This window comes from Trichosurus vulpecula, chromosome X (assembly GCF_011100635.1).
Source record: "Trichosurus vulpecula isolate mTriVul1 chromosome X, mTriVul1.pri, whole genome shotgun sequence".
Classification (NCBI taxonomy): domain Eukaryota; kingdom Metazoa; phylum Chordata; class Mammalia; order Diprotodontia; family Phalangeridae; genus Trichosurus; species Trichosurus vulpecula.
In genome coordinates, this window is record NC_050582.1 from 39,732,169 (window position 1) to 39,759,531 (window position 27,363).

Here is a 27,363-nt window from a genome sequence, read left to right on the forward strand (position 1 = left end):
CAACCCAGGAGATACCACTTCGAAGTCCTGGCTCTGCCACTACTTTGCTGTGTGATCTTGGCTGATTTGCTTTCCTTCTCTGAGCCTCAGTTTCCTTATATGTCAAACGAAATGGTTGCATTAGATAATCTCCAAGGAGATATTTCCATCTCTAATGGTCTGTGATCTGGGGCTGTCTAGAAAATGAAATACTCCCCAGAGTCTGGGCTTTTATAGACGTACTTTGGTCTTTAACTACCCACATGTTGACTCCTGACCTCCCTTCTGTGTTTATTTCCCAGAAGCCTTGTTGACACTGTTTATGCACTGAAGGATGAAGTCAAGGAATTAAAGCAGGTAAGAGAATGTGTAAAGACCAAACCAGAGGCTGAGGGTAGTGAGTCAGTTAACAGTTGTGCTTTTCTTTACGTGTTTGTTGTTAAAGTTAACGGGTTTTTGACTCTGAGGATGATCTGCCTTGCCCAAAGCCATCAGTGGCCTAGGGTTGGAATTCATGCTTTGCACTTCACAGTGGAGTCCCTAGGCCCGACTCCATGACTTATGGAGTCTTGATTTATGGCTAAGATTCATGTTCCTGTCCCTTGCAGACAGGTCTTATGTTAAGGAGGCAGTGATTACTCCCAACAATGGATGTGTGAACAGAATCATAATTCATGTATTGGTTCTTCCCATTAGCCAGCATTCTACAATGAATGGGCTTCACTTTGAGTCCTGAGTTGGGAACTGAAGAACTAAGACAGATTTGGGGTGCCAGGGGGAAGTGGCGGAAGGGGAGACAGGTAGAGAGTGAAAATATTTCCCCCTTTCACTCTTACCATAACCTGGGTCTTGTCTGGAACTGACAAATATCATCATGGCTTGGCCATGGCTCAGAGGCCTAACCTCCTAGGCTAGGAGTGGGGCACCTGTGACCTCGAGGCCACATGTGGCCCTCTAGGTCCTCAAGTGCGGCCCTTTGACTGAATCCAAACTTCACAGGACAAATCCTCTTAATAAAAGGATTTGTTATATCAAACTTAGACTCAGTCAAAAGGCTGTACCCAGGGACCTAGAAGTCCACATGTGGCCTTGAGGCTGCAGGTTCCCCACCTCTGGCCTAGGCTATATGTACTTACTCTGTGTCTGGGGTCCCACACAGCAATAAGCTTTGGGTTGAGTCTTGTTAGGTTTCATACAACAAGTCCCCCCCTATATTCTCTCCTCTCCATGATACCACACTCTGGGGCTGGGGCTGGTTGATACCTGCCCTCTTTTGACTTCTGCCCCTGGATTCTGTGACTTTGTTTGCTTTTCCCCGGAATAGACTTTTTCTTGGCTTTTTGTTTTTGCCCACTTAGGAGAATAAAAAAATGAAGCAATGCCTAGAAGAAGAATTGAAGTCCAGGAAAGACTTGGAAAAGTTGGTCAGGAGGCTGTTGAAGCAAACGGATGAGTGCATGAGGGCAGACCCAGGCGGCAAGGCCTCCCTCCTGGCTTAAGGCTACCCCATCCATGCTGCCGGCACTCACTCAGGTGCGACTTGGGATCTCCAGGAAAGGAAAACCAGACCTTTTGACTTACTCTGCTCCTCGCCTTGTCTGCTTTCTGTGTATTTGGCTGTTTTCTGTTATAGGAAAAAAAAAGGAATTTGTAGTGGAAATAGCCTTCCATTCAATAAGGAAATGAAACCAATAGGAATTATTGCAGTAAGAGGGGTCAGCAAATGGCCCTAGGTTCACGGTTCATCCTATCTACTCTTCAGCTGGTTGGGTCACTAGTGCTTTGGACAAAGCTACTCTCGGAGAAGCTGCCAAATGGTGCCCAGTGAGGGAGGCTGGCACACCCACTCCTTCCTCCCAAGAGCTTTCCTTGATCTTGAAGCCCCTCAGTTATTCATTCAAGAAGCATCGATGAGCCCCCACTACGCACCAGGCTCCATGCTCAGTGCCGGAGATGCAGAGATAAAAACAAAATGGCTCCTGCCCTCAACACGCTTATTCTCTATTCAGGGAGGAGTCAACGCCAAATATATGTGAAACCAGTATGGAGTTATTGGGGAGTTTCTAATGACTGAGGGGGGTGGATGAGGAATCAAGAAAAGCCTCATGTGGGAAGTGGTACCTAATTTATTGAATGGTAAAGTCCTATGGCCCATGCACCCTGTCTAATCCCCCCCTTCATGTATACATGTTAGTTTTTTTCCTTTAATTTTAATTTTCTAACAAGATAGTGAGGGAGACTCAGTAGTCCTTTTGTTGCTTTTGTGTTGGTCTAATTGACATGCTTGATTTAAGCCAATGGAGCAGGCGCTTTCATCATTGCCACAAACACCAAGCCGTAATGCCGGCAGGCTATTTCTAGCGTGTGATGACGACGTTGTGGCAACTTCTCCGCTAGAGCATTGTAGATGTAGACGTTTCGCATTTCCCCAGTTCTTTGACTTCACAGTACCCAACAGTACGTCATTCTGGTTGGAACACGCTTTTGCTCACTCCCCTTCCTGTAGTCAGACCATGAGCTCTTCTGGCATCCTGGTTCTGGATTCCAGCCTCCCATCACTGGGGCGTCTCAAAGTCTCCACCAAGAGAAGAGGTTGGCTTCTAACAGGAGATGGTCATTTGGCTGTGGCCCACTTATAGGCAGTCCCCCCAACCCCCTAAAGAGAAGGCTTTTCAATGTCATTGGCAAGAATCTGTTCTCCCCAGGAAGGTCAATGTTTGCCCAACCACGAGTGGGGCCTGCTTGGAGCTGGCTGGTCTGCTGATTGGGCTCCCCTTTTTTCCTCAGTAACTTTGTTGGAATCCCAGCAGTCCAAACACAGCTGGAGCTCATGGCCATAGAATAGTCAGCAGATCCCAGGCATCCTTCAGCACAATATAGGAAAGAATGTGTGGTAGATAATTAGGAAGTCCCAAAGGCAGGTGAAGTTTGACCAGCATGGGACAGATCCCTTTTGAGGGATGGAAAAAAAAGGGGCATTAGATTGAAAAAAAAAACAAAAATAAACAAAAAAAAAGTTCTCCTGATATATTTGCTGTGAATGCTGAGGAGTGTCAGTTTATGCAAATGCTGTTTTAAAAAACACCCAAATTCCAACTGGAAATGCTTTGCTCCCCAAAGTGGCCACCCTCACCCCCCTGGTACTTGGTGGTCTCTGGTCCCTGCTGCTACACAGTATGGTACGTGGCTTTTTGCTTGCTGCCCCCCGGGGGAAGTAGTACTCTCAGGAAGTGGGCCAGCCAAAGGAATGCTGGGAGCAAGCCACCCACCCCTGTCACCTAGCTAAACTCATCTGGGGCAGCCTCTGCCTCGCCCTTTGTTCCCTCATGGGGCTGAAGGGCCAGAAGAGGGACCTTTCCATTCTAAAGGGAGCTTGGCTCTCTCATTTTTCAGATAAGGAAACTGAGGCCTAACAAATTGAAGCATTCTCTCTGGGCCTCATTTTTGTCCTCTGTAAAATGGGGAGACTGAACTAGTCTTTGAGGTCTCTTTTTACTCTAGCCCAGCACTTCTTAAGCTGTGGGTGGCCATGATCCACAGTTTAAGAAGCACTGAAGGGGTCACGAGTGGAGAAAGTTGAAGAAGCCCTTCTAGACCTCTGCTGAGCTATGATCTTCACCTATGAAGGAGCGTGGCTGTTTTGAGGGCTCAGACATCATCCCAAACCAAATCCAGGCCTCTTGAATTGTCCCCTCTGAAGTTACTGAACAATGTGACGATCAGTTGGAAACTCTTAGCTACATAAGGAACTCGAATGGATTATAGTCGCGGTAGGAGAGCAGACCGTGCTGAAAACCAATTTTGCAATGCTGAGCTCTACAGACGCCTGCTTAAGAGGCCTCTGAGCCCCTGATGGGAGAAGCATGGTACTTCGGCTAACGGAACCCATACCAAGCATGGCTGTTGCTGTTACGAGCCAAATGACAAGAGCGAGGAAACGAAGCCATGTGAAATCGACAGCACCGGTTCCATATTTGCGTTGTTTACAATGCTTTTGTAAATTCTCTGGTCCCGTTATCCTCTCCACTGCTATCTGACTGCGAGGAGGCGGCTCCATTTACCTTCTCCCAGGGTAGGCTAATTTCCTGTCATTTCTCTTATGCAAACCCAGTTTTTCTAACCTGTTTTTATTTTGAACACTTTTTAAATTGACATTTTCAATCAATAAAGAAGGATGACAATGCCTTATAAATGAAATTTCCAAGTGTGCTCACTCTCCTTTGTCGTCTGCTTGGTGTCCGTGAAGAAGGCAGGGGGTGGAGCTGAGTATCTTAGGATCGTGGTGTTTGGTAGTTTTCCATGAGTGTTGTCCTCTGTTGGTCTGAATGAAGAGTTCAGGAGGAACTGATGTTGCCTTTAGAGCTTCAAGAGGCTCTAGTCTAGAAGGAGCCTGAAGACCTAGGTTCCAGTCCTGACAACATCATTTTTTAGCTGTGTGATTTGATAGAAATCACTACTCTGAACCTTGGTTTTCTCATCCTGGAAAATAAGGACACAGTCAAAGCATGCCAGGGTTTTCATCCAACCTGTCTGGACCTGAGGGAGAATCCCATCTCTGATATATCTAACCAGTCTTTGTGTGAAGCGCTCAGTGAGGAAGAGCTCCCTCTCAAGGCAGTCAATTCCCCTGATTCCATTTCTAATCATAATTCTGTCTCTAACCTTTTTTTCCCCTTACCTCTCTCCCAATTCTACCCATTGCTCCTAGTTAATAATTTTAACTCTAATAACAGTATTAGAACAACAACAAAAATAGCTAGTATTTGAGGTTTGTAAAACGCTTGACATGTCTCATTTTGTCTTCACAGCAACCTTGGGAGGTAGGTTCTGTTATCACCCTCTTTTACAGATAAGGAAATAGAGGCACAGAGAGTGTCTTGCCCTGGGGTAGCACAGCTAGTGAGTATCTAAGACCGGATTTGAACTCAGGTCTTCCTCACTCCCAGTCTTGCGCTATATTCCTTTACGACCTTAGCTGCCTCATAGTTCTGTCCCCAGGGGCCAAAGAGGCCAAGTCAGATACCTGTGCCATGTGATAGTCCTTCAAAAAGTGGCAGATCCCAATCATGACCCCTCTAAGTCTGCTCGTCTTCAATTTAAACATCCCTAGTTCCCTTTGGCCTGTCCTAACATGGCAGGGTCCCAGGACCTTCTCCATTGTGTTTTTCATCTTATCAATTTCCTTCTTAAAATGTGGATGTTCAGAACAGGACGCAGAGCTCTAAGTGTGATTGGACTAGGATGTAGTATGACACAGCCATCGCCTCCTTCACTCTGGACACTATCCTGTGCTTAATGAAGGCCAAGACCACATTCCTGTTTCACCCACTGCAGCATACTTTTTAATAATTGAGGTTGTAGTCCTAAGGCCCCCAGATCTAGCCATGTTCTCTTCATCTTGGACTTGGGAGGTTGGGTTTTTGAACTCAAGTATAAGACTACATTTATTCTCATTAACTTTCTTCTGGTTCCATTTGGCTCATTGATCCAGTTTGGTAAGATCCTTTGGGATCTTGGCTGTCATCTAGTATGTTAGCCATACCTCCCAGTTTGTGCCAGCTGCACATTAGATAAGTGTGCCAGCAATTCCTTCATCCAGGTCATTGATAAAGCTATTACATAGCACAGAGCCAAGGACAGATCAAATCCCTGGTCCACCCCAATAGAGACCTCCTTCCATATTGCTGGGGACTAGCTCTTTGGGTATAGCCATCTAACCGGTTCTGAATCCACCGCACTGAATTAGTGTGTTACGCACATAGCTTACTTATCTTATTGGGAAAAGAGCAGGAATTCTTGTCACAGAGTAGTCCTTGCCCTCAGCCAGCATGGCTGGCTAGCAGTGGCTAGAGAACTAGATTTGGAAGGATTTGGGTTCAAACTTTCCTCATAGGTAAGATGGGGTTTAATAATGCCCTGGTAATACCTAGCTCACAGGGTTGTTGTGAGGGTTAAATGAGACAGAATTTGTGAGTGACCAATGGGTAGCCGGTGGAGAAGGGTTTAACAAGGAGTCCTCCAGCATCTGTCCCACAGTATCATCGGGACTTCCTGAATGTTTGGTCTAAGATACACCCTTTCTGTGAAAGGATTGCTGAGGCGCAATATAGAGGTATGACTGGTGGAAAGGGCTCTGACTCATTCTGAAAGATCTGGGTTCGAATCCTGGCTTGGCTATGTACTACCTGAGTGACCTTAGATAAGTCACTTGATCACCCTGGGACTCAGTTTCCTCATCTGTAAAATGGAGATCATAATAGCACCTTCCTTGAAGGGTTGTTATGAGGAGCAAATAATATTTGTGTAGCACATAGTAAGTACTCTGTAAATGTTAGCTCTTTAATATTGTTGTTATTTTGAGTGTAAGCTCCCTAAAGGCAGGGGCTGTTTTGCTTTTGTCTTTGTAGCAGTATGTACCTGGCACTTAAGGAATTGGCAGGGGCAGGGTACATAGTGGATCGAAGGCTGGACATGGAGTCAGAGAGACCTGAGTTCAAATTCCTCCTCAAATCCCTTTTGGTTTTTGAGGCCCTAAGCCTCCATTTCATCATCTGTGAAATGGAATGATGGTGACCTCCGAAGTTATAGTAAGATTCCAATGAGAGAATTCTTAGGATGAGTGAGTGGGGTGCTGGATTTAGGATCTGGGTTCAAATCCCAACTTTATTCCTGATTACCAGGGTCATCTTGGACAGGTGATCTTATGGGTCTCAGTTTTATCATCTATCAAAAAAGGGGGGTATTTTGATTAGATGATTCCTAAGAGCCCTTCTGGCTTCAAACCTTTGACTAAATAATCCTATGAATTGGATTCTGGAGGTAAAATTGGCCAGACCTTCTGTTGAATAGTGTCACCGTGGTATGGGGCTTATGTAAAATAAGGGAGTTGGAAGAGAGGGCCTTCAGAGGTCCCTTTCAGCTCTGATTGTCTATGATTCTCTGAGGCTGAAGAGCGAAACATAACAACTCCGTTTCACGGTCCTCCACTTAGCACCAATTAATAAGCACCCACACTTTAATTTTGTTCAGTGGTGAAAGTTATTAAATGGGCAATCGAGCGCCCTGCTGGCTTCCTTCTCTGCTCATGTCTACTTCTGGCTCTCACAGCCGAGCTCCCTTTTCTTTTCTTCTTTCACTTGGGTGTCACAACAGGATTTCCTCTGGTCTAACCACATGGGCAAGACCTCTTGTCTGTACTTTTACTGCTTGCTAACTGGTAATTTCAGAGGGTTCCGCCATTTTAGGCTAACTCCGACCATCTTTGTGCACTCTGGGGTTTAGCTTGGCGAGAGCCTTTGGGATATGCACCGTACCCAAGCCCTTGGTATGGAGACATGGGATTCTGGGAGGGCTGATGGTCAGCTGATTGCTGTCTCCAGAATGTTCGACAAGAAAACTCATGAGAAAAATCATGCAAGTGTTCAGCAAATAGTTTAAAAGTACATATGTCAATTCAATAAGCGTTTATTCTTATTAATAATGAAAGAGCTAGTATTTGTATAGTGCTTTAAGGTTTGCAAAGTACTTCATAAATATTATCTCATTTGAACCTTACAACCCTGGGAAGTAGGTGCTATGATTATCCTTATTTTACAGATGAAGAAACTGAGGTAGGCAAAGGTTAAGTGACTTGCCCAGGGTCACACGGCTAGTAAGTTTCAGCGACTGGATTTGAAATCAGACCTTTCTGACTCCAGGTTCTGCACTCTTATCTACCATACCATCTAGCTGCCTCTAAGTTGGTACTAGTAAGTACCTACTGTGTGCCAGACATTGTACTAGGCATATAACAACAAAAACGAAATCGTCCCTGCCCTCAGGCAGCTGACATTGTACTGGGGGAGAACAATATATGTGCAGATACTAAATACAAAATCCATAGGAAGTTAAGAGGGAGGAGGATGGATTTTAATGGAAAGGGTTCAGGAGCCCTCCCTTGACTAGTGAGGGATCTCCATGACTTTTCCTATTACTGCCATCTTCTTTTATTACCTTGTTCCTGTAAGTGAAATTTCCTTATTGCCTCTTGGCTTTAACTCAGGTAAGCCTCTTCACCAAGGCTCACTCTTGGGCTCTTAACCTGGAGCTAAAGCCCAACCTGTGAAAGCCCCCATAGAGACTGATTGTCTTGCAGAATGCCCAAGGGATGGTCTCTGGAAAACCAGAGCAGGTCAGTTCTCCTGGATGCTGAGACCCACACCCCTCAGGGAAGACATCCTTCTCTTGCTCTTGAGAAGCATCATCTGGGCGTGAGTAATTCTTTATCTGGACCAGGGGTGGGTAACCTGTGGCCACATGTGGCCCTTTAGGTCCTCAAGTTTGGCCCTTTCAACCAAAACCTCCCCTTTCCAAAGGGCCGCACTCGAGGACCTAAAGGGCTACATATGGCCTCGAGGCCACAGGTTCCCCACTCCTGAATTCTGGACCCTTCCTTTGCCCCATCACATGGTAAGAGGGCTGGAAACCAGATACTCCACCCAAAGTTTGGCTTAGAAGGAACTGAGGATCTTTAGCCTGGGAAAGAGAAGACAGTGAGGATGGAAAAGCTGTCTTCAAGTACCTGATGGACTGTCATGTGGAAAAGGGACTGAATTTGTTCTTGGCCTGAGGGCTGAGCTGGGAGCACTGGGGGGAGTCCCTGAGAGGCAGATTTAGACCTGATGCCTGGAGAAAATTGCCAATGATGAGAGCTACCATGAGAGGTAGCAAGTTCTCTGAGTCTGGAGGTACTCAAGCAAAGGCTGGGTGGCTGTTTGCCAAAAGGGATTCTGTTCACCTGCACACTGGACCAGATGTGATTCCGAGTGTATCAAAGCAGGGGCTTTATACGCAATTGCCCTTTTCCTCCTGGATTCAGGGATCTCCACTGTAAGACTATAAGCCCCTCGAGGGCAAGAACTAGCTTTGGTTTGGCTTTTTTCATCTTTGTATCTCTAGTATAGTGCTTTGGACAAGTTAGATGCTTAGTAAATGTTGGTTGAATTGAATACATTTGCACATGAGAAACTGTTCCCTTTGGGTTTTCTACCTTTGATGGATCAACATTTCCCTTAAACTCAGTCTGTAGCTCTTTCTGGAGCTTCATAGGAAAGACTTATTAGGATTTGGAGCTGGCAGGGACCTTAGAGATGATTAAGTCCAACCCCTTCATTTTACAAGAGAGGAAACTGATGCACAGAGAGGAAAAGTGGTTTCATACAAGTACAAAATAGAGCAGGGATTCTGTTCCTGGTCCTTGGACTCCAAACCCCATGCTCTTTGCACTAGGACATGCAGCTTTTCATCCTGTAACCTCAATAGCTAAAGGTATATTAGAGAAATTCCCATCTGAATTGTATCTAACAGTGAGCTCCTTCCAGGAATCTGGTGCCACTTTCTGAGATTTCCTCAACTCCCTCGTGTCTGCCAAATTCAGAGGCGGGGAAGCTAAATCTGGCCCTACGTACGTAGGGCCCTCCATGACTATTTCCAGTTCCTTGCTGAATGTCAGTGGTGCCCAAAGATGTTGGGTGAAATCCTCCCTGACCTACATAAGTTTGGAGAAGAGATGCTCCTGCTGCTGACGTAAGGCTCTCCCCATGCTGATCAGTGAGTAACCAAGCACAAATCATCCTGGATTTAAGCCTCCTGAAACACTGGTATGGTCCTGCTACCCTCCCACCCCCACCCCCAACCCCATGACAATTCATATGATGTCATCGACACAGTGACTTCTGTGTAACCCTGGCATGTGTTGGGGCCGTACAGCACAAAAGATGGACATATTTCTCTAAGCAGCAGTTGTGGGGGTGGGAGAGGTTTTGGTCTTGGGAAATAAAAAATGGCAATAACGTTAAGTAACATTTATTACTCAAAAAATAAATACAAGATGATCACAGGTTCACTTGGGAAACAGTGAAGACTACAGCTGGATACAGTAGATTTCCCATAAGCAAAGTCAACTCCCAATGGCCAACATATGAATTCTCTATAGGACCCAGAGATTGTTCTCCTCCCCTGTGCCACCTCACTGGTCGTAGGGCTGCTTCCCTCTGCCCACGAGGATCCTTGGTGGGAATGGATGGGGATAAGCAGGAGCTGATTGTAAATGAACATGAGGCATGGAATCTCCCTTCCCCCCTCCTCACCTTTGGAGATGATCCAATGTACTGCCCACTGGAAGACTCTAGATCAGCGCCTCTCAAACTCACAGTTTAAGAAGCGCTGAAGGGGTCTCCAGTGGAAAAAGTTTAAGAAGCCCTGCTCTAGATAGCACATGTCAAAACTAGGTCCTGAATAATGAATCCCCTGAAGTGGTCACTTCATTTGAATTCACACTATTCCAAGTGACAATGATATAGAAATGGCGATTAGTTCCAGCCCAGGGGAAATATGCAGTGAGAATTTGAATAATGCAGCCACTTCAGGGGACTCATTTGTATTAATCGAGACCTCTCTCTCCCTCTCTCTCTCTCTCTCTCTCTCTCTCTCTCTCTCTCACACACACACACACACACACACACACACACACTTTTTATATATCTATGTCTCTGTTGATATCTGTTCCTTTATCTCTTTCTCTATCTCTGTCTCTGTCTTCTCTCTCATTCTCACTCTTGGTCTCTGGGGGGGTTCACTGGATGTCTGCCTCAGTTTCATGTGTTTGAAGCCACAACCCCATGTAGGGCAGGGACAGTTTCTGTTTCACTCTGGGAATCCCTTGGTATGTACAGCACTGCCTATGTAATAAATAGTATTTGATTAAAGAAAGTCCGAGGAATATAAATAGTCCAAGCCAGGAAAGCCCAGTCAGTTCCAAAGGGTTTAGTTTGAACTGCTTTTTTCTTATATGGCGAAGATTGATGGCATCATCTTTGGCCACAAAATGAGGAATTACATTTTTTTCTCACAATTTAAATAAACCGAAATATGTGAATCCTGTCCCGTGACTCACTTGGGTGGGATCAGTCACATTGACAAACACTGAAGCACCTTGTTGCAGGTCAAATGTTCCTCCCAAGCGAATTGACTGATGCCTACAAGGTTTAGAGGGTGTGTGGGTATTTGCTGCTCGGAGGAGGACTCGTTCTGATCCACTTGATTTCAGGCAAAGGCTGGCGATAAATGGCGCCTGACTGGAAGCTTCTCGGTTGGAACAAAAGGTGACTTGGGAATAGATATAGTAAATTCCTGGGTTTTGGACTGTCAGTTTCCCATCACTATAGGATAATGAGTCACTCATGGTGTAATATCCTTTTTTGGCCCACTGTAGAACTGTGTAGAAAAGAGAAAACAAAGCAGTCAATTGGAATGTGTTTTATGTTTCATATTCTAATGAACAAGAAATGTAAGACCATGCAAGGCCATGAATTATTATCTTGGTGACCTCAAGAAAGCCCTTTCCCCAGTCTGGGCCTCGGTTTCCTCCTTAAGGGGGGTTGGACTTCCCTTCAAGCATAAAAAGATGCCCTCTACATGTGGAAAATAGAAGAGCTGTCACTGACAATAGCTATTCAGTTTTAGGAAGGCCTGGGCTCAAACCCTAACTCTGAGGCATACAAGGTCTATGGCCATGGGGCAAGTTATTCAAACTTACAACAACTGAGGCAGCTCCCTTGCCATCCTAAGTTACAGGGGAGTTTCCAGGCTGTGTTGGTGGTGAGAGGTTCTACGTGGATAAAATCGTAAGTCTGGGATTTCATTGATGGGGGTGAGGGGAGGGGGAAGGGAGGGAGGAAACCCCTAGGGAGGAACTTCCTTTTCCCAGAGCATGTTGACACCTGTTCTGCAATTTTGACTTTTGGAGAGTCGCCTGGGGACACTGAGAAGTTAAGTGACTTGTCCAGGGTCACTCAGCCAGTATGTATGTATGTATGTATGTACATATGTATATACACACACACACACATATATATTTATATTAAAAAATAAGCAGGGGAAATAAAAAAATTCCCCAACAAATTACACGCAAGACCTCATGACTCCTTAAAAGCAAATCCCCAAATCCTACCATTAGTCAACACCATGCTTCAATTTTACAACATACACCATTTGTCAGCCACAGCCCAGCAAGGCAAGAACTGATTTATTCCTCCCTAATCATGCTTGATGCAAAGCAGGCCTGCCTCCCACTGAGGGGACTAAAATTAGGAAAGGAAGTATGAAAATAAACTTGTCAAGTTCCCCGTCTGTTTTGATCTCCCCTTGTAGTGGGCGCTACCGCCTTGCAAGCTTGGTGGTATGCAAAGCCTCTGTAGTCTTGTGGCTGAGCCCAAGCACCCACCAGCGACACCCTTCGCCATTTTCTCGACTCAGGCTGAGTGGGGTTCAAAGTGGCAGGTGTGTGCACCAGATTTCCAATCTCAGCTCCTACAGAGAGTTCGATTGGTGGGGGTGGGGGCTTCATGGGGAAGAGCTCGAGATTGTGTTGACTGAGCAGAGCTCCAACTCACTCACAGGCGTGCTTGCGCACACACACACACACACACAGAAGCACGTACACCCGTTGGGGTGACAAACCAGTTTTCTCATGTCATATCGAGACCCAAGAATCTGGGTAGACACAACTTTAAGTGTTAGGAGGAACAACTAATTTAGTTTGAAATCTTTAGGCCTTACAGACCAGCTCTCCCTTAAGAGATATCCAACAACCAAATCATGCCCAAATGTTCAATGCACAATTAAGGGGTAAGTTCCTTTTCATCTAGGCAGACCATTTGGTAATGAATAATCAACACAGAATGGGCTGGGAAATGCTGGCTGATTTTTAACTAGACTCTGATCTCCCCCTAACCCCCACACCCAAACCTGGGGGGGGTTCCTATGGGGCAGAATGACAAAAGTCCCAGGCTTAACATCTAATATCTAACATGAGTTCTCTCAGGGAACTACATCCAAAGACCAGGAAACATGATCTATCAAATGGTGACTCTCATTTCTTTTGAATTTTCTTTATAACCCTTCCCCCACCAGGTGAAAAGTACATAGATTATTAGTCCCATTTGACAGCTGGAGAAACTGAGGCTCAGAAAGGGGAAAGTGACTTGCCCATTATCATATAGCTGGTTAGTAGAATAGTCAAATGCCTTTAAGAGAATCAGTAGAATTCTTGAAGAAAGCTGTTAACATCAGGGCTCTCTGTCTGTCTTTTGACGTAAACACATTGGAATTTACTTGATGACCATAAAGAGTCCCAATCAGGCTCTCAGAGGCCATCTATCAACTTCCTCATTTTACAGAGGTGGAAACTGAGGCCCAGAGAGGGGAAGGGAGTTGCCTAAGGCCCCACAGGGCAGGATTTGAATCCAGGCCCTCTGATTCCAAAGCCCCCAAGTGCTCTTTCTTTTGTACCATGTGAAGACCTTGCTGTGGCCTTTTTCTGTCACCCCATCCTGGCCTTTAGAGACAATCGAAGGTAAGCCTTCTGCTCTTGGGGCCACAATCTCAGAGCGCATTTATATGGATGGGGGGCAGGCGGTGGAGATTTTGTGCTTGGTGACTTTGTTTCCATTGTTTTATCAGATGCAAAGCATCCTGCAGTGGCAGGTAGGTGCCATGTCCTGACTCAGGCCTGCAATACTACAAGAACGTTTGTGGAAATAAAATCATTCAGAGGTGAAGAGATCAGAACACATCATCTGTTCTTACTTCATTGGAAAATTTGATGTTATCATCTATTGATCTTTGTAGAATGATTTTACCTTTAATTTCCCTGGGGCTAGCCATAATGAGGCTGGGGTTTACTGTAGGGGGATCAACAGATGGGAATGTGTCCCTTGGGTCTTATTTTTATAAATGTGAAGGCCAGCCTTCATTTTTCAGGCAGTAGAAGTGGGGGGCGGGGAGGAATTTTAATGGCAAGGAGTTTGTCTACTAGATGTTTCCTCTGAGCTGACCAAACACCAATCCCTTTACTTGATGTTAGCTCATTTGGGAACAGGCAATGAAGGAGGAAGACAGGGGCTTTGGTCTCATCTCTTCAGTGTCTCTCCCAGTCTCTCCTGTGCTTGGGGCTCTCTTTAAAGACAATGGGGAAGAGGGGGAACGGATCGGCTTGTCAATCAGACCCCAAAGAAATAGAGCCAGTGTTCTGTTAAAAAACAACTTTGGCTAACCAATGTGATGACTCCAGTGGGAATAGAATTTTTAAATGCTACAAGACTTACCAGCTGTTGATTTACTGTTGGTGTTACTTGTCAGATGAGCTGCAATCGGTAGCTGCTTCTGATCCCCTGAAATTAAATAAAAGCCATGAGATGTGTCAGACACAAACATCCAACTCGGCTGAGATCTCATATTTCAATTTTCTCATATAACTAAGTCTCCTAAGCAAAGCAAGGAGGTATGATTGCCTGGCTCACTCAGACCAAAATCCTTGGCCTGTGCCTGAGTAGGGAGAGCACAATGGGCTGGCTACATCAAGCCTCCATTCCATTTTGGTTTTTTGCTGCTTGTGCCCACCCCCATCCCCCAATACTGTCAACAATGGTTATGATGTTCCTTTGAGGAATAAGTCATCAGATCAGTGATCGAGAGATGGAAGGAACTCAGAGGCCATCTAGTCCAGTCTGCGCCCCGCCCCCCATTTAAAAGATGAGGAAACTGAAGCCCAGAGAGATGAACTGAGTTGTCCAAGGTCACACACATGATTAAGTGACACTGAGTACATAATATATTGGTTCAGGTGCTTTGATCCACTTTCAGCTACCTAGGTCCTGCTGGCCAGTTCTGCCACAAGCTCAGTGCAGTTGGCCACCATTTTCCCCCATTTCCTAGGTTTACAGTCTTCTCCCCTCACCTAGCCTGGGAGCTCCTAGAGGGCAGAGACAATGCCCAGCAGGGTACCTTGTACACAGTAGGCATTACTTTTATTGAGTTTTGTTGACTAGTGAAAGATGGGAACCATGACCCTGGAAGCTTGTGACTGGCCTGATTATCCTGTGGTATTCTGAGTATAAGGAATCATAGAATCTTAGAGCTGGAATTCAGTTCAGTTCAATTCACTAAGCATTTATTAAGCACCAGTTGTGAGCCAAACATAGTGCCAAGTTCTAGGGATACAAAGATAAAACAGTCCCTGCCCTCAAGGAACTTCCAGGTGATAGAATGTATGTACCCAGATAAGGAAATAATACTATTTTTTTTCTTTTAGTCCGATCATTGATTTTATCACTTTGGGGAAATCCTGGTGTGGAAACTCCCTTCACTAATGTAGGTCAGCAATTTGTCTATTGGCTTCGTCAATGGAGAAGTTAAGTGACTTGCCCCGGGTTACACAATTATTGTATGTCCAAATCAGGACATAGACTCTGTGTCTTCTTGACTCTAAGGCTAGCTACCATGTTATACTGCCTTTCAAATATAAGTACAAAGAAATCTGGGGAGTTGGGAGAGAGGCCTAATACTTGGAGACAAACAGAAGGCCTTCCACTAGCACCTAGTGGCGGAGGTATTGCCATCTACCCTAAAAGGATCATCAAGCCCATGACTAAAGGCCTCCAGTGACGTATACCAAGTCTCTAGGAGGCCCATTCTATAGGGCGTGAGTAATAGAGGTGACAGATTGAGAGCCAGAAGGGACCTTAGAAGTCCAATGTCTTAATTTCACAGATGAGGAAACTGAGGACCCCAGAGGCAATTTGCCTAAGGTTACATAGGTTATAATAGAGCAGAAGAGGACTTGAACTCAGGTCTTCTGATTGCATAGCAATTGTTCTTTCCATTTCATTGCAATGCCCTGCTTCTCTCCTGCCTCCCACCTACCCCCCCCCCCAAACTGCTGGACAGCTCTAATTTTTAGGAAGTTTGTCCTTCCCTCAGGCCAAAACCTGCCTCTCTTTAACTTGTACCCATTTGCTCCTAGTTTGATTCTATCAACTGCCCCCCCCCATCTGAGAAAGGGTGTGAGCTGATTGTAAAATTTTCATTGTGAACTTATATACCTTGAAATTGTCATCGAGAAAATGTTAAGAATCCAGATTAAACTTTGAAGTGTTGGGGGTACATATTTTTCAGAGTCAGTTGTTAAACATTTACCAGCACAGTCACAAACTACCATTCAGAGAGAAATAATTGTCTGGGGAGGGGGAGGAGAGGGGGAAGGTCAGTCAGTCAATAAACTATTATTAATGACCTACTCTGTGCCAAGCACTGTGCTTAGTGCTAGAGGGTATTGTTCTATTGTCGATGGTGCTGATTAGACCACATGGGCTGCATTATGTCTAGTTCCATGTCCTACGAGGAACAGTATAAAGAACTGGGGGGGGGGTAGCCCAAAGAGAAGACTTAAAGGGAAGTGTGTATGTGGCCGGGGGTGGGGGCGTGGGGACACAACATCTGAATGGAAGGAGCTGGCTCATTCTCCAAGGCTGAACAAGTGAGCTGTCCAGCATCGAACATTCTTCCAATAGTTATGGGTTTGAGGGCCAATGGAGGTCAGGCCCAGCCTGAAAGCTGAAGTGGCTAAGAATGGAGGAACTAGTGGCCCTGGCCCTAGATATGATTGAGCAGAGGCCACGTGACCATCAGTTTTGGCCAGGATGCTAGGACAGGACTGCATCGTGGGAGAGGATGAACTAGATCTGGCCTACAAAGAGCTCTTCTAGGCTTCTAATTCTATGCTTTCTAAGCAGAGGTTAAATAGCAGGGCTCTGGGGCGTTGACTTTGGTCCCCATAAACAAAGCCGACATGGTTCCTTGGTGAGAGAGGAGGAACTTCCCAGTCATCCAGAAGAAAGAAGAGCCAGAAGGATGGAGTTCTACACTCCATCTTGTGACTCTAGTGTCTTGATCCAATTATGTGAGTATCATCCCCTCTGCTTCCTGGATTCCTCCACAGCACTGCTCAGGCAACACCTCTTACACAAGGCCTTTCCCGATCTCCCCATTTGGCCCTGTTCTCTCCCCCTTAAAATGATATTGCATTATGAACTTTGCGTATACTTTGGATTTCCTGATACGTATAAATGTTGTGTCTCCTCGGGAGAGAGCAATCTCCTTGAGGGCAGGGCCTGTTTTCATTTTAGTGTTTGTACCTCAGCACCCAGTACTATGCCTGACCTACAGTGGGCCCTTTGAAAAAAAATGTTTGTTGAATTGAATCAACCTGGGGTGAGGGTTAGATCATAGGATCATCAATTTAGAGGTACCGTGTGACAGTGGAAATAGCACTGGGCTCTGCAGTGTGAGGATCTGGATTGAAATCCCACCCCTCATGATGGATGACCTACAGACCAATGGCCTACATAACTTTGAATGAATCATTTTACTTTTCTGGGCTCTGGTTTCTTCTTCTATAAAATGGCCAGGATTAATCTCTAAGACCCCTTCCAGCTCAAAGCCTATGAGCTACAATCATTTCTGCTCCTGGGCTTCATTTCCTTGTTCCATATAATAAGGAAGTCAGACTAGATGTTCTCTAATTTGATCAGCCCTCAGCTAGGACCGAAGTCCAGGCTCCTCCGGCCCTTGAAGGAGGGTTACCCCCAAGGACCAGGGCCTCAGAAGGCAGTTCTTTGTTTCCAATTGTATCTGCCAGGTTCAAAATGACCCACTTCCAAACATTTGTTGCACCTGCTCTTCCCCACCTCCTCAGTTCCCACCCATTGCTCCTTTCCCTTTTGAAGTGCTCCCAGGAAATGTCCCAGGCCACGTACCTTTCTGCTTCTCAAACATCTCCTTTGTGGGGCTCTCCTCGGGCTGAAATGAGAAGCATCACAGGTCATTGGGGTGCACCGACATTGTCCTCCTGTTCCCTCCTTCCCCCTTCCCACTAATGGACCTCCCCTTGCAGCTTCTCTCCCCATTCCTGAACCTTTCACTAATGCCCTTGTGCACATTTGGGAGCCTGTGGGCCAGGCCTCCCTCAAGAGCCCAGGGAGTAATCTAGAAAATGCCAGTTTTAAGACCTCCCCCTTCTACGAGCCTATCAAGACCAGGGGCTCAGCTCAGGTACCACTTCCTCCATGAAGCAACCCTCTCCCTCCACTCCCCTCCCCCAAAGGGATCAGCGGATTAATGTTTGATCATAGACTTTCCACCTGGAAGAGACCAACCTCAGATGCCACCTAGGCCAATTCCTTCATTTTATAGTTGAGTAAATTGAGAACAAAGAAAACAAGTGACTTGCCCAAGGTCGCATCCTTGATCTAGAGCTGAGAGAGACCTCAGAAGTCAACTGGTCCAACTCCCTCATTTTACAGAAGAGGAAACTGAGGCCCATGCAGGGGAAGGGACTGGTCCAAGGCCACACGAGTAGTAGACAGGCAGAGCTAGGATTGAACCCCAGGCTCTCCGCCTCTCTGCATCTCCTTCGTCGATATTTCCTCTAGGCCTCCATCTGAGATTCTCCTCTGTTCCTATCATAGTTTGCCTTCCATCATATTTAGCCATGCACACATCCTATTCCCCTTGTTAAACTGTAAACTTCCTGAGGGCAGGGGCCAGGTCATTTTTCATCTCTGTAGTCCTTCCTGGAAGCACTGTTCCTGGCATATAAGAAGCACTTGATAAATGTTTGTGGCCTTGAAAAGGGGCCCTGATGTTGATCACCCCTAGGACATGGAACTCCCTGGATCTGACAGATGACAACAAATGGGAGAATCACTTCACACTTGGAGCTGGTATGGGCGTCTGGGGTTCTAATGGTTGCCTGTAAATGGCCTTTTCATACAGGTTGCTGAAAAGATGAGAAGCCCAGAGCTTGAGGAGTTCAATGGCTAGCCTGGTGTCCTCTGACAAGTGTTGTGGGGGAGGGTCAAACCAGGATAGAAATGAAGAGCAGAGTGAGAGACCAAGGCCCAACTTGCTCAACTTAATGTCTGCTAGGAAAGCTGCCACACACCTTGTAAATAATACTGGATGGAATCCATCGTTAATAGAGTCCTATCATTTGGCTGGTTTTTGTTGGTGTAGTAGATGGTTTCATTTAGGGCTCTGTAAGATCCACTCAGCCTGGGACGTATACGAAGTCCTCTCCTATTTGTCTTGCCTACATTTCCAGGCATATTTCATATAAATCCCCTTCACGAATTCTCTGTCCCAAACTGGCTGATGCCCATTCCCCACCTCCTGGCCTTTGCACTGGTTGTTCCACATGCCTGGGATACTCTCCCTCCTCCCTCAACTTGGAAGAATCGCTAGCTATTTTCCAAGGTAGCTCAGATTAATCTTACCACCTACCCAAGGTCTTTCCTGATCCCAGCAATTGCTGGTACTCTCTCCCTCTAGAATTTATTATCTTTGCATGTGTTGTCCTCCTTCCCTCCTTCCTTAGACTAGAAGCTCTTCGAGGATAGGGGTTATTCTTATTTTTATATCTTTAGTGCCTTCCACACAATAGAGCCTAATAAAGGGAGTTCATAGTCCATAGGCACTTAGCTTTAGAGCTAGAAGGCACCTCAGAGGTTATCTTGTTCAATACCTTCATTTTACTGAAGAGGTCAATTGACTTGCCCAAGGCCACATAGCTAGTCAGTGCTAGAGGCAGAATTTGAACACAGGATCTCTGACTTCAAATGGAATCTTCTTTTCTGTCACCATGACAGTCAGCCACAATTATTGAACCGAACTGAATTATTGATGTATTTGAATTTGCACTATTATAATTATGTTGTAATTATGTAAAATATGGTAATTAGTTCCAGCCCAATGGAAATATGCAGTGCAAATTTGAATAATGAAATCACTTCAGGGAGATTCATTATTTGTGCTAGTTGGGACTGAGCTGTAAACTGAACCAAACTGAACTGAACTGAAGTGAATTGAAAGGAATTGAATTGAGTTTCCAGGGCTTAGGCCGTAAGTCACAAAGATCAATGTGCCATCTGCCCCTTGAACTGCCTACATGTGCAGTTGAGTTGTAATTTTCCATTTAAGCCTGAGTTTGGCACCATAAAAATGTAGTGACAGGAAAAAATATAGTCAAGACCCAATAAACAAATGACTGCTTAGAATACTTGCAAAAAAGAAGAAGAAAAGGAGGGAGTGTAATGATTGCAGCTGAGTTACTTTTTGGGTAAGCTGGGCATAGACCATCAGCAAATCAGGGCGGGGGGTGGTGGTTGGCAAAGGTTGGCTTTTCTGGTCCTGGGCTCTGGGCTGGGTTGAGCGAGGTTGCCTCTGGTGCTGCATCCCTTTCCCACCCCCTCCCCACGGATTACAAAAACAACCCCCCCAAACCGCTGGCCTCAGGAAGAGGCCACGTTGAGTCTTTTCCAGTGTCCCATTTTAAGTGGCTGAGTTCAGTCTCCTGGGGGTGTGTTCGTTGTAAGCCTTCTCTGTCTCTGCAGAGAGAGCTTTATCCCCAAAAAGAGGATGCCAGGCACCAAGGAGCAGCTGAGACCAGGGGAACAGCCCTGAATTGGATTGGGTTTGAATCTCAGCTCTGCTTCTCACTAGCAAAATGACCTTGGGTAAGTAACTTCCATTTCCTGGGCCTTCATTTCTCATCTGTAAAATGAGGCCTGGGATTGATGACCCTGGGTCCCTTCCAGTGTGAAATCTATGAAAACTCTCTGGGCCTCAGTTTCCTTAACTATAAAATGATGGGATTAGACTAGATGTCCCCTCTTCGTGTCCCCCCCCCCCAATTCCCTTCCAGCTCTAAATCTAAGGTTTGCATGTGGAGGGAGAAAGGGAGGAAAGGAAGTTCCTCTGCTTGCCTCTACCTCTGTGGTCAACTTCCAGCTCAGCATATATTTAGGAACAACTTGGACTGCTATTTCCCACCCACACCCCAGCCTGATAGCTTAGAGCCCCCTGAAGTGCAAACTTCAGAGAATTTTATGCCATTGGGAAAACACACAGTGGCCCAGAAAATTATCAAGTTGGCCATGGCCAGTGCCTGGCATGAATTTGGTGCTTAATAAATACATGTTAATTGACTGACTGGCCAAGAAAACAGAAATGTAGTTTGAACTCATTACCCTGAGCAGGAACACAAGAGCTGGAGAACCAAAAATAAAAAAGAAATTAGAGGATTCTCGTCGGTGACTGGAGGAAAGGGTCATTGGGGAAAAGTAGATTTGGTGTTTAACCATTTCAACACTGTGGCTATATGCTACCGGCTTGGGTAGCCAGCCTCCTAGGTGCCTTTTGGGACTGACGTCTTGAAGTCATCGACTCAAGCAAGAATTCAGAAGGGAAGTCCTGCCTGGGGTCTTTCTTACTCCCCTGCCAGGTAGCTGATTTTAGACGAAGCCTCAGGTAGCTGGCATAAATTCGGGGCAGAGCATATTCCCAGTGCCAGCCTGCTCTCCCTGCCAAAGGAGGATGCTATCTGTATTATTCAGCAGTGGCTCTTTTGGGTTTGTTTTTGCCAAGGACTTTGCCCTCATATATTTGTAGAATGCCCAAACTGAAGAAGACCCAAGAGTTCCTGATGCAGGGCACATCCTCTGTTACAGGGATGCCAGGAACGAAGAAGCAACATTATACAAAGGAAATAGCCTGGCTCCAAGGCCTCCGAGGACTGAGTTCAAATTCTAACTGTGTGACATTGGGCAAAGCACTTTAACTCTCTGTGCCTCAGTTTCCTTATCTGAAAAATCCCTGTAGTACCTCCTTCCCAGGGGGACTGTTAAGTGAAAGAAAATATTTAAGTGCTGACTCTCGCTTAGCTCAGTGGTCCTTTTACTACCTTCAGGTATTGCCTGGAACTGTTGCCTCTAGTTTAGTTTAAAGGTAAAGACGCTAAAATAGTCAGGAGGTTTGGAGGGAGCCAAGGTCTCTCTAATCCATTCCAATCCAATCCAGTTCAACCCACTCCATTAAGCATTGATTAAACACCTATTGTGGACAGGGCAATGTGCAGTGCGCTGACCATCCAAAGACTCTCATCAACCCCTGCCCTCAAGGGACTTCCTGTCGGATGCCTAGATTGGTGTAAAGAACTCAGTAAGGGGAGTCTTCTTTGGGGCTCTTGTGGGCACTAAATACAGGAGAAAACCCTTGGAGTATATACTTGGTTTGGGGTGGGGGGCAGAGACCGCCCATCTGCTACAATGTAAGCACTTTTCCTGTGTAACCTGTGGCCTAGTTAATGGCACAAGGTGGGGCTTCAAGAGAGATGGCCTCATTAAAGCTTAGGGCAGAGTGTGCCAGCGCCTGCAGGAAGGGGAAGAAGGGAGAGGGCGTCAGTTGAGAGAGAGGGAAGAAATGCTCGAAATAAGTTCATTGAAGTCCCTGAGAGGGTTCCTGGGGCCCCTTGGGACAGATCCTGGGCCCCAGCTGTGTCCTTGCCTTCAGTGACAAGGAATCCAGGCCTCTCTTGAGATCTGTCCCTTATGGACACATTCACAGACACTGTCTAAATTCCAGGTGGACAGACAAGATGAAACATTTCACATTACAGATCATAAGCTCGTAATTCTAGAGCTGGGGCACATAAGTAGTAAGTGTTAGAGCTAGAACATAGGTCCTCTGATTTCCAAGCCAGCATTCTTTCCGTTGCATGAGTTTTATTCAATACCGAGACTGTGGCATAGTATCCTTAAGCCAATGTGAGTATAGAAAATCAAAGATCATTTCAGGGCCATCGGTATAATGCCCTGGGAAAGAGTGCTGAATTTGGAGTGAAAGGATCTGAGTTGGAATCCTAGGGCTGCCTTCTACTACCCATGTGACCTTGGGCAGGTCATGTTAGCTCATTGGGCCTCAGTTTTCTCAAATGTAAAATAATCTGGTTGGACTAGATGGCCTCCGAGGGCCTTCCAGCTCTAAACCTTTCGGAGTGGATCAGGCCAAATCCTATGTGATGAACCACCGAGAAGGGTCTCCTTCTCTACCACTAACCAAGCCTCCTTCAATCAGCCCCCCATATCATCACCACTCAGCTGGAAATTCTACCAGTAGCACTAGACAGTCATTCGTTTGGATCCCAAAGACCTTTTAGTCTTTGAGAGTCCTCTATTGTTAGAGGGCAGAGCTAGACACCATAGGTAGAAGTTGCCAAGAGGCAAATTTTGGTTTGCTATCAGGAGAAGTTTCCCTCCAACTAGAGATGGCCTAAAATGGAATGGGCTGCTTAAGAGGTGCTGCGTTTGCCCTCCTTGGAGGTCTTTGAGCAGAGGCTGGCTGCCCTCTGGACACCCATATGTCATATCAGGGATTCCTTTGCTGATGCAAGTTGGAAGGGATAGCCTCTGAGGTCCATTCTAGGAAGGCGTGGGGTCCCAGTCATCAGCCAATCCCTTGGGAATCCACCAAGACAGCTAACTGGAGAGAGAAGGAAGAGCTCCAGGTCCTGGGCAAGTAGGGCTCCTATAGGTATCTGGGTCCCATAGGGGGTGCTGACAGGGGACAGCAGCCTCCTCTTAACATGAACTTCCCTACACGGTTTTGCCTAGGGCGAAGGTTGTGGGTCTCTTAGGTGGGGATTTTTTCTCACAGATGCATTTTCCACTAGTAGATCATAGATGTAGTGTCCTGAACACTGAGAGGTCATCTAGTCCAGTGCTTCTTAAACTGTGGGTTTTGACCCTATATGGGGTTGAGGGGTGGCAAGTGGAAAAAGTTTAAGAAGCCCTGAATCCAATGGTACCAGTCCCAAGTGCAATCAGAACCAGATTAAAATGTATTTAGGAAATATTTAACAAAATAAATAAAAATACAATAGAACATAGATAATGTAAATATGTGGTTTTCTAAGTCAATATGAAGCCTGATATGACACCAGTGGTCTAGCCACCCAGGGAATCAAAGACGCAAGTGTTAGAGCCAGGCTCGAAACCTAGACCTCTTCCTCCAGAATTCTGGTTCTTCACAATAAGTTTCCTATATCTGTTTTGCCTTTCTTATGGTGTTTTCTTTGTATTCATTTAAAACTTACACTGTTAAGTGTGGCAGATTGGAATGAGCCCTGAATTTAGCTGGAGATCTGGGTTCAAATCCCAGCTTTAGCTGTGTGGGCAAGTAATTCAACCTTTTTTGGCCCTCAGTTTCCTCGTCTGTAAAATGAGGGAGTTGGACTTGGGCACTGTAAAGAGAAATGGCTTTGGAGTTGGAGGAATTAAGTTAAAATCCAGTTCTGCCATTTATTAGATAGGTGACCTTGGGGAAGTCATTCACCTTCCATAAAATGAGAGGTTCAACTAGATGACCCTGAGGGTCCTGTTCATCTTTAGCTCTTATGACCCACGTAGACAATAAAATTGGTCATGTTTATGAAAGAGTTTACCTTAAGCTGCTTCTGAAACTGGGCTAGAATTTCTGGGCAGCCCGGGAACGTGGAGAAGTCTTTCTGGTTGCATTTCTGTAGCATCGTCATGACCAAATAGCCCTCTTGTTGATGCATCTCCTTTTCTACCTGGTTGTGGAAAAGCAGAAGTGTGAGATCCGTGAGGCTGAGAGGGCACCAGGCGATGATACTTTAACACACAGGTCCCCTGTCCCCCACCATTGGTGCTTTGAAAAAAAAGGAGGATTGGGGTAGGGTGGCACCTACGAAATTCCAAATAGTGAGTAATGGCACTAAGTATCCAACTTTGAGAGAATTGGAGGTCTCTAATCCCTCACAAGCCAGAAGCAAAGTGTCCCAGAATAATTGGCGCATTAGTGGGACCAAGGCACAAATCACAACCTAGCTAAAAAAAAATGACACCCCCCAAACCACAATCACAATAATTGTTATATTACAACCACACTTTGGCACTTAGCTATTTGAAAAAGTTTTCTTTCATGTGCTTTGCTCAATTTTTAGCAAAGCTGGGGGACTACGGAGGCGGGGTGGAACATCGCATATGCTGGATTGATGTGTGCGGTAATTTTATTAAGCCACTTTTTTCTTTCTTTTTTATTCTTTGTTACAAAGGACAGTTCACTGGGTAGGAAAGGAAAGGGGGATAGATCAGTAAACGAAAGTGATATAAAATAAACTGTTATCAATAAAACTAAAAAAAAATTTAAAACTTATTGCTCTTCAGGTTACTCAGATTTCAATTTAGAAAGGACCTTAGAGGAAATCTAGTCCCAACCCCTTCATTTCCCAGATGAGGAAACTGAGGCCCAGAGAGGTTAAGAGATTTGTCTTTGGCCATCCAACAAAGATGAGTCAGGACATGAACCCAGGCCCTTTAGACTCTGTCTAATCCTTTCTCTACCACGCCAGATACCATCAACTTTGGAACTTGATAGAAAATTTTCATCTAAAAATATTGTCACAGGTTCTCGCGATTCATATGTCTCAGGAGATTTCAGTGTGTGGACTCTAGCTTTATTAGAAACCATTGAGGCATTTTAAGACTGTTTCATTAATTAGTCGTTACCAAAGACTCCATCTCCTTGCAGTCTTCTTTTGGACAATGCGCTTCTTTCTTTAAACTTAGCTAGGCTAGTCCTCAGGCAACAGATAGAGCGTATCATCAGGGCTGGACACCAGGCCCAGTCCTTGTCAGCTTGGCAGGACTTGCCAAAGTTTGTGCTCCGCTAGCAGTGCGTCTAAGGACCCAAGGGTCACCTGCACACTATGAGGAGGCTTCCAAGGTGGACGCTGGCATTTTGGCTATCTGGCTAGGCATGAATACTAAAGGAAAGCGGGGGCTACACAGGTAGGAGTGGGATTTCACCTCCTGAACCAGTCCAATGACCAGACACTTGACTGACAAAGGCCAAACCCAAAGCTTCTCTGGCTCTTCTTGTTAATTGGATACTGAGCCGCCAGGACCCGGATCATCGCTTCTAACATTTCTAGTGCCCCCATTATGCCCACTAGGCTCTGGCAATGGCTAGCCTCACAGCCATGGGGACAACAGATTGAGAAATGAAGAATTCAGGTGCCTATGGGGGTGGGGTGGGGGGATATTGCATATCCTGGATTGATGCTTTGGGTAATTTTATTAAGCTGCTTTTTCCTTTCTTTTTTATTCTTTGTTACAAAGGATAGCTCAGTGGGTAGGAAAGGAAAGGGGGATAGATTGGTAAATGAGAGTATGTTCTACTTGCAGATTCAGATGTTCTACTTGCATATTGGTAAAATCCAGCTTCTTAGAAGCATCCCTACAAATAATTGCATGGATCACCCCTCTTTCATCAAAATAAGTGGCATCCTCTAGAGTAGGGCTTCTTAAACTGTGAGTAACGGTCACGCTGAAGGGGTCTCAGTGGAAAAAGTTTTAAGAAGCCCTGTTATACATACAGCCCATGTCTCCTGTTAGTGAGAGTGGCAGCTATGCGTATGGAAACAAAAACATCTTCCCGGTTATAATTTCTCAAGAATTCCAATTGACCTGCTCTGTTAGCTGACTGCTGCTCTACATTTCTTAGCCTAAGTGTTGAAGGACATGGACCAACCTGAGATGGGCAATGGAGCATAGTGGGGGCAATGCTAGCTTTTGAAATCAGGAGGCCTTTGAGATCTGTGAGTCCCAATTTCACCACCTATAAAGTGGGGATAATCATCCTGGCACTGAGAGGAAATTTAACCTACAGTGGGCCTATAGTTAGGAAGACCTGAGTTCAAGTCCTCCGTAAGACACATGCTAGCTGTGTGGCTGTAGGCAAGTTACTTTGCCTTTCAGAGTGCCCCGGGTAATGCTCTTAAGATGCAGAATAGTTGTTAATATGCACCAGGGGATAATGTTCCATGCAAAACATTACTGATCTAGATGAAATTACAAGTCTAGGCAAAAAAAAAAAATCCTGACACTACTTAACCTGCTATGATTATTGGAAGGAAAGTTCTTTGTAAACTTGGCTGTGCTAAGGAAGTAACAAGCTATTTTTCAGAGAAAAAAAAATCAATTTGCTACCTTATCACAAATGATTCGGCAAAGAATACCTTTTAATTAGAGAGAGAATATTCTTGTCCTCTCCTGTCTGTGCTAATTGAAAATAGGATGAAATATTCAGTTGACATGAGCTTATCCATTGCTAATGAGCTGTTCTATTGTAAATTTCAATTAAAAAAATTCAAAAGTGACTTTTCATCGCATGAAACTTTCTGAAAGAACAAGAATCTGAAGGACAAGAAATCCTTGATGAGGCAACCAAATGTGTAGGGGAAGAATATTATCTCCTTCCAACTTCTACTCTTTCTCCTCATTTGAGTAGAGTTTCAAGCCAAACGTTTAAAACTCCAAATGTTAATCCGAGAAACACAAGCAACTTAATTTCATAGAGCCTTGCAGTTAGTCTTACCTCATCCAGTCTCCTATGAAGGTAGACACCAAAAAACGCTGTCCCAATAGTCTGCGCAGTAACGAAAACGGTAAGTAAAAACATGAAGATTTTCATGGTGGCCGCAGAGACAGTATTCCCAGCCGGGGGAGCAGGTGGGTTGTATGGTTCATTCATGCTTCGGTTGAGTAGAAATGCTATCTTCTGACAGAGGAGCTTGCAGAAGCAGCATTAGAAGGCTGGTGTACTTGCTACCCTACTCAGGATTAGTTAAGAGCACACAATCATCTCAGC

General features: G+C 45.4%; 2 protein-coding genes across 7 annotated transcripts in view; one reads left to right on the forward strand and one right to left on the reverse strand.

The window, feature by feature from the left end:
* ARHGEF6 (Rac/Cdc42 guanine nucleotide exchange factor 6) overlaps window positions 1-2,975 on the forward strand; it is a 116,719-nt gene extending 113,744 nt beyond the window's left edge. For all 6 annotated transcript variants that reach the window (XM_036739974.1, XM_036739975.1, XM_036739978.1 and 3 more), the window contains 2 exons: window positions 282-336; window positions 1,338-2,975. In XM_036739974.1, coding sequence (XP_036595869.1) covers window positions 282-336; window positions 1,338-1,478 — 196 coding nt within the window. In that variant the 3' untranslated portion in view covers window positions 1,479-2,975. The remainder of the gene's footprint in view (window positions 1-281; window positions 337-1,337) is intronic.
* Window positions 2,976-10,758: 7,783 nt separating this feature from the next.
* On the reverse strand, window positions 10,759-27,246 carry CD40LG (CD40 ligand). The gene is made up of 5 exons (XM_036740287.1): window positions 27,091-27,246; window positions 24,134-24,262; window positions 17,613-17,655; window positions 14,124-14,189; window positions 10,759-11,232 (listed from the first exon to the last, which is right to left on the reverse strand). The coding sequence occupies exons 1-5, from the start codon at window positions 27,244-27,246 to the stop codon at window positions 10,865-10,867; spliced, it is 762 nt and encodes a 253-aa protein (XP_036596182.1). The 3' UTR covers window positions 10,759-10,864.
* Window positions 27,247-27,363: the final 117 nt, after the last annotated feature.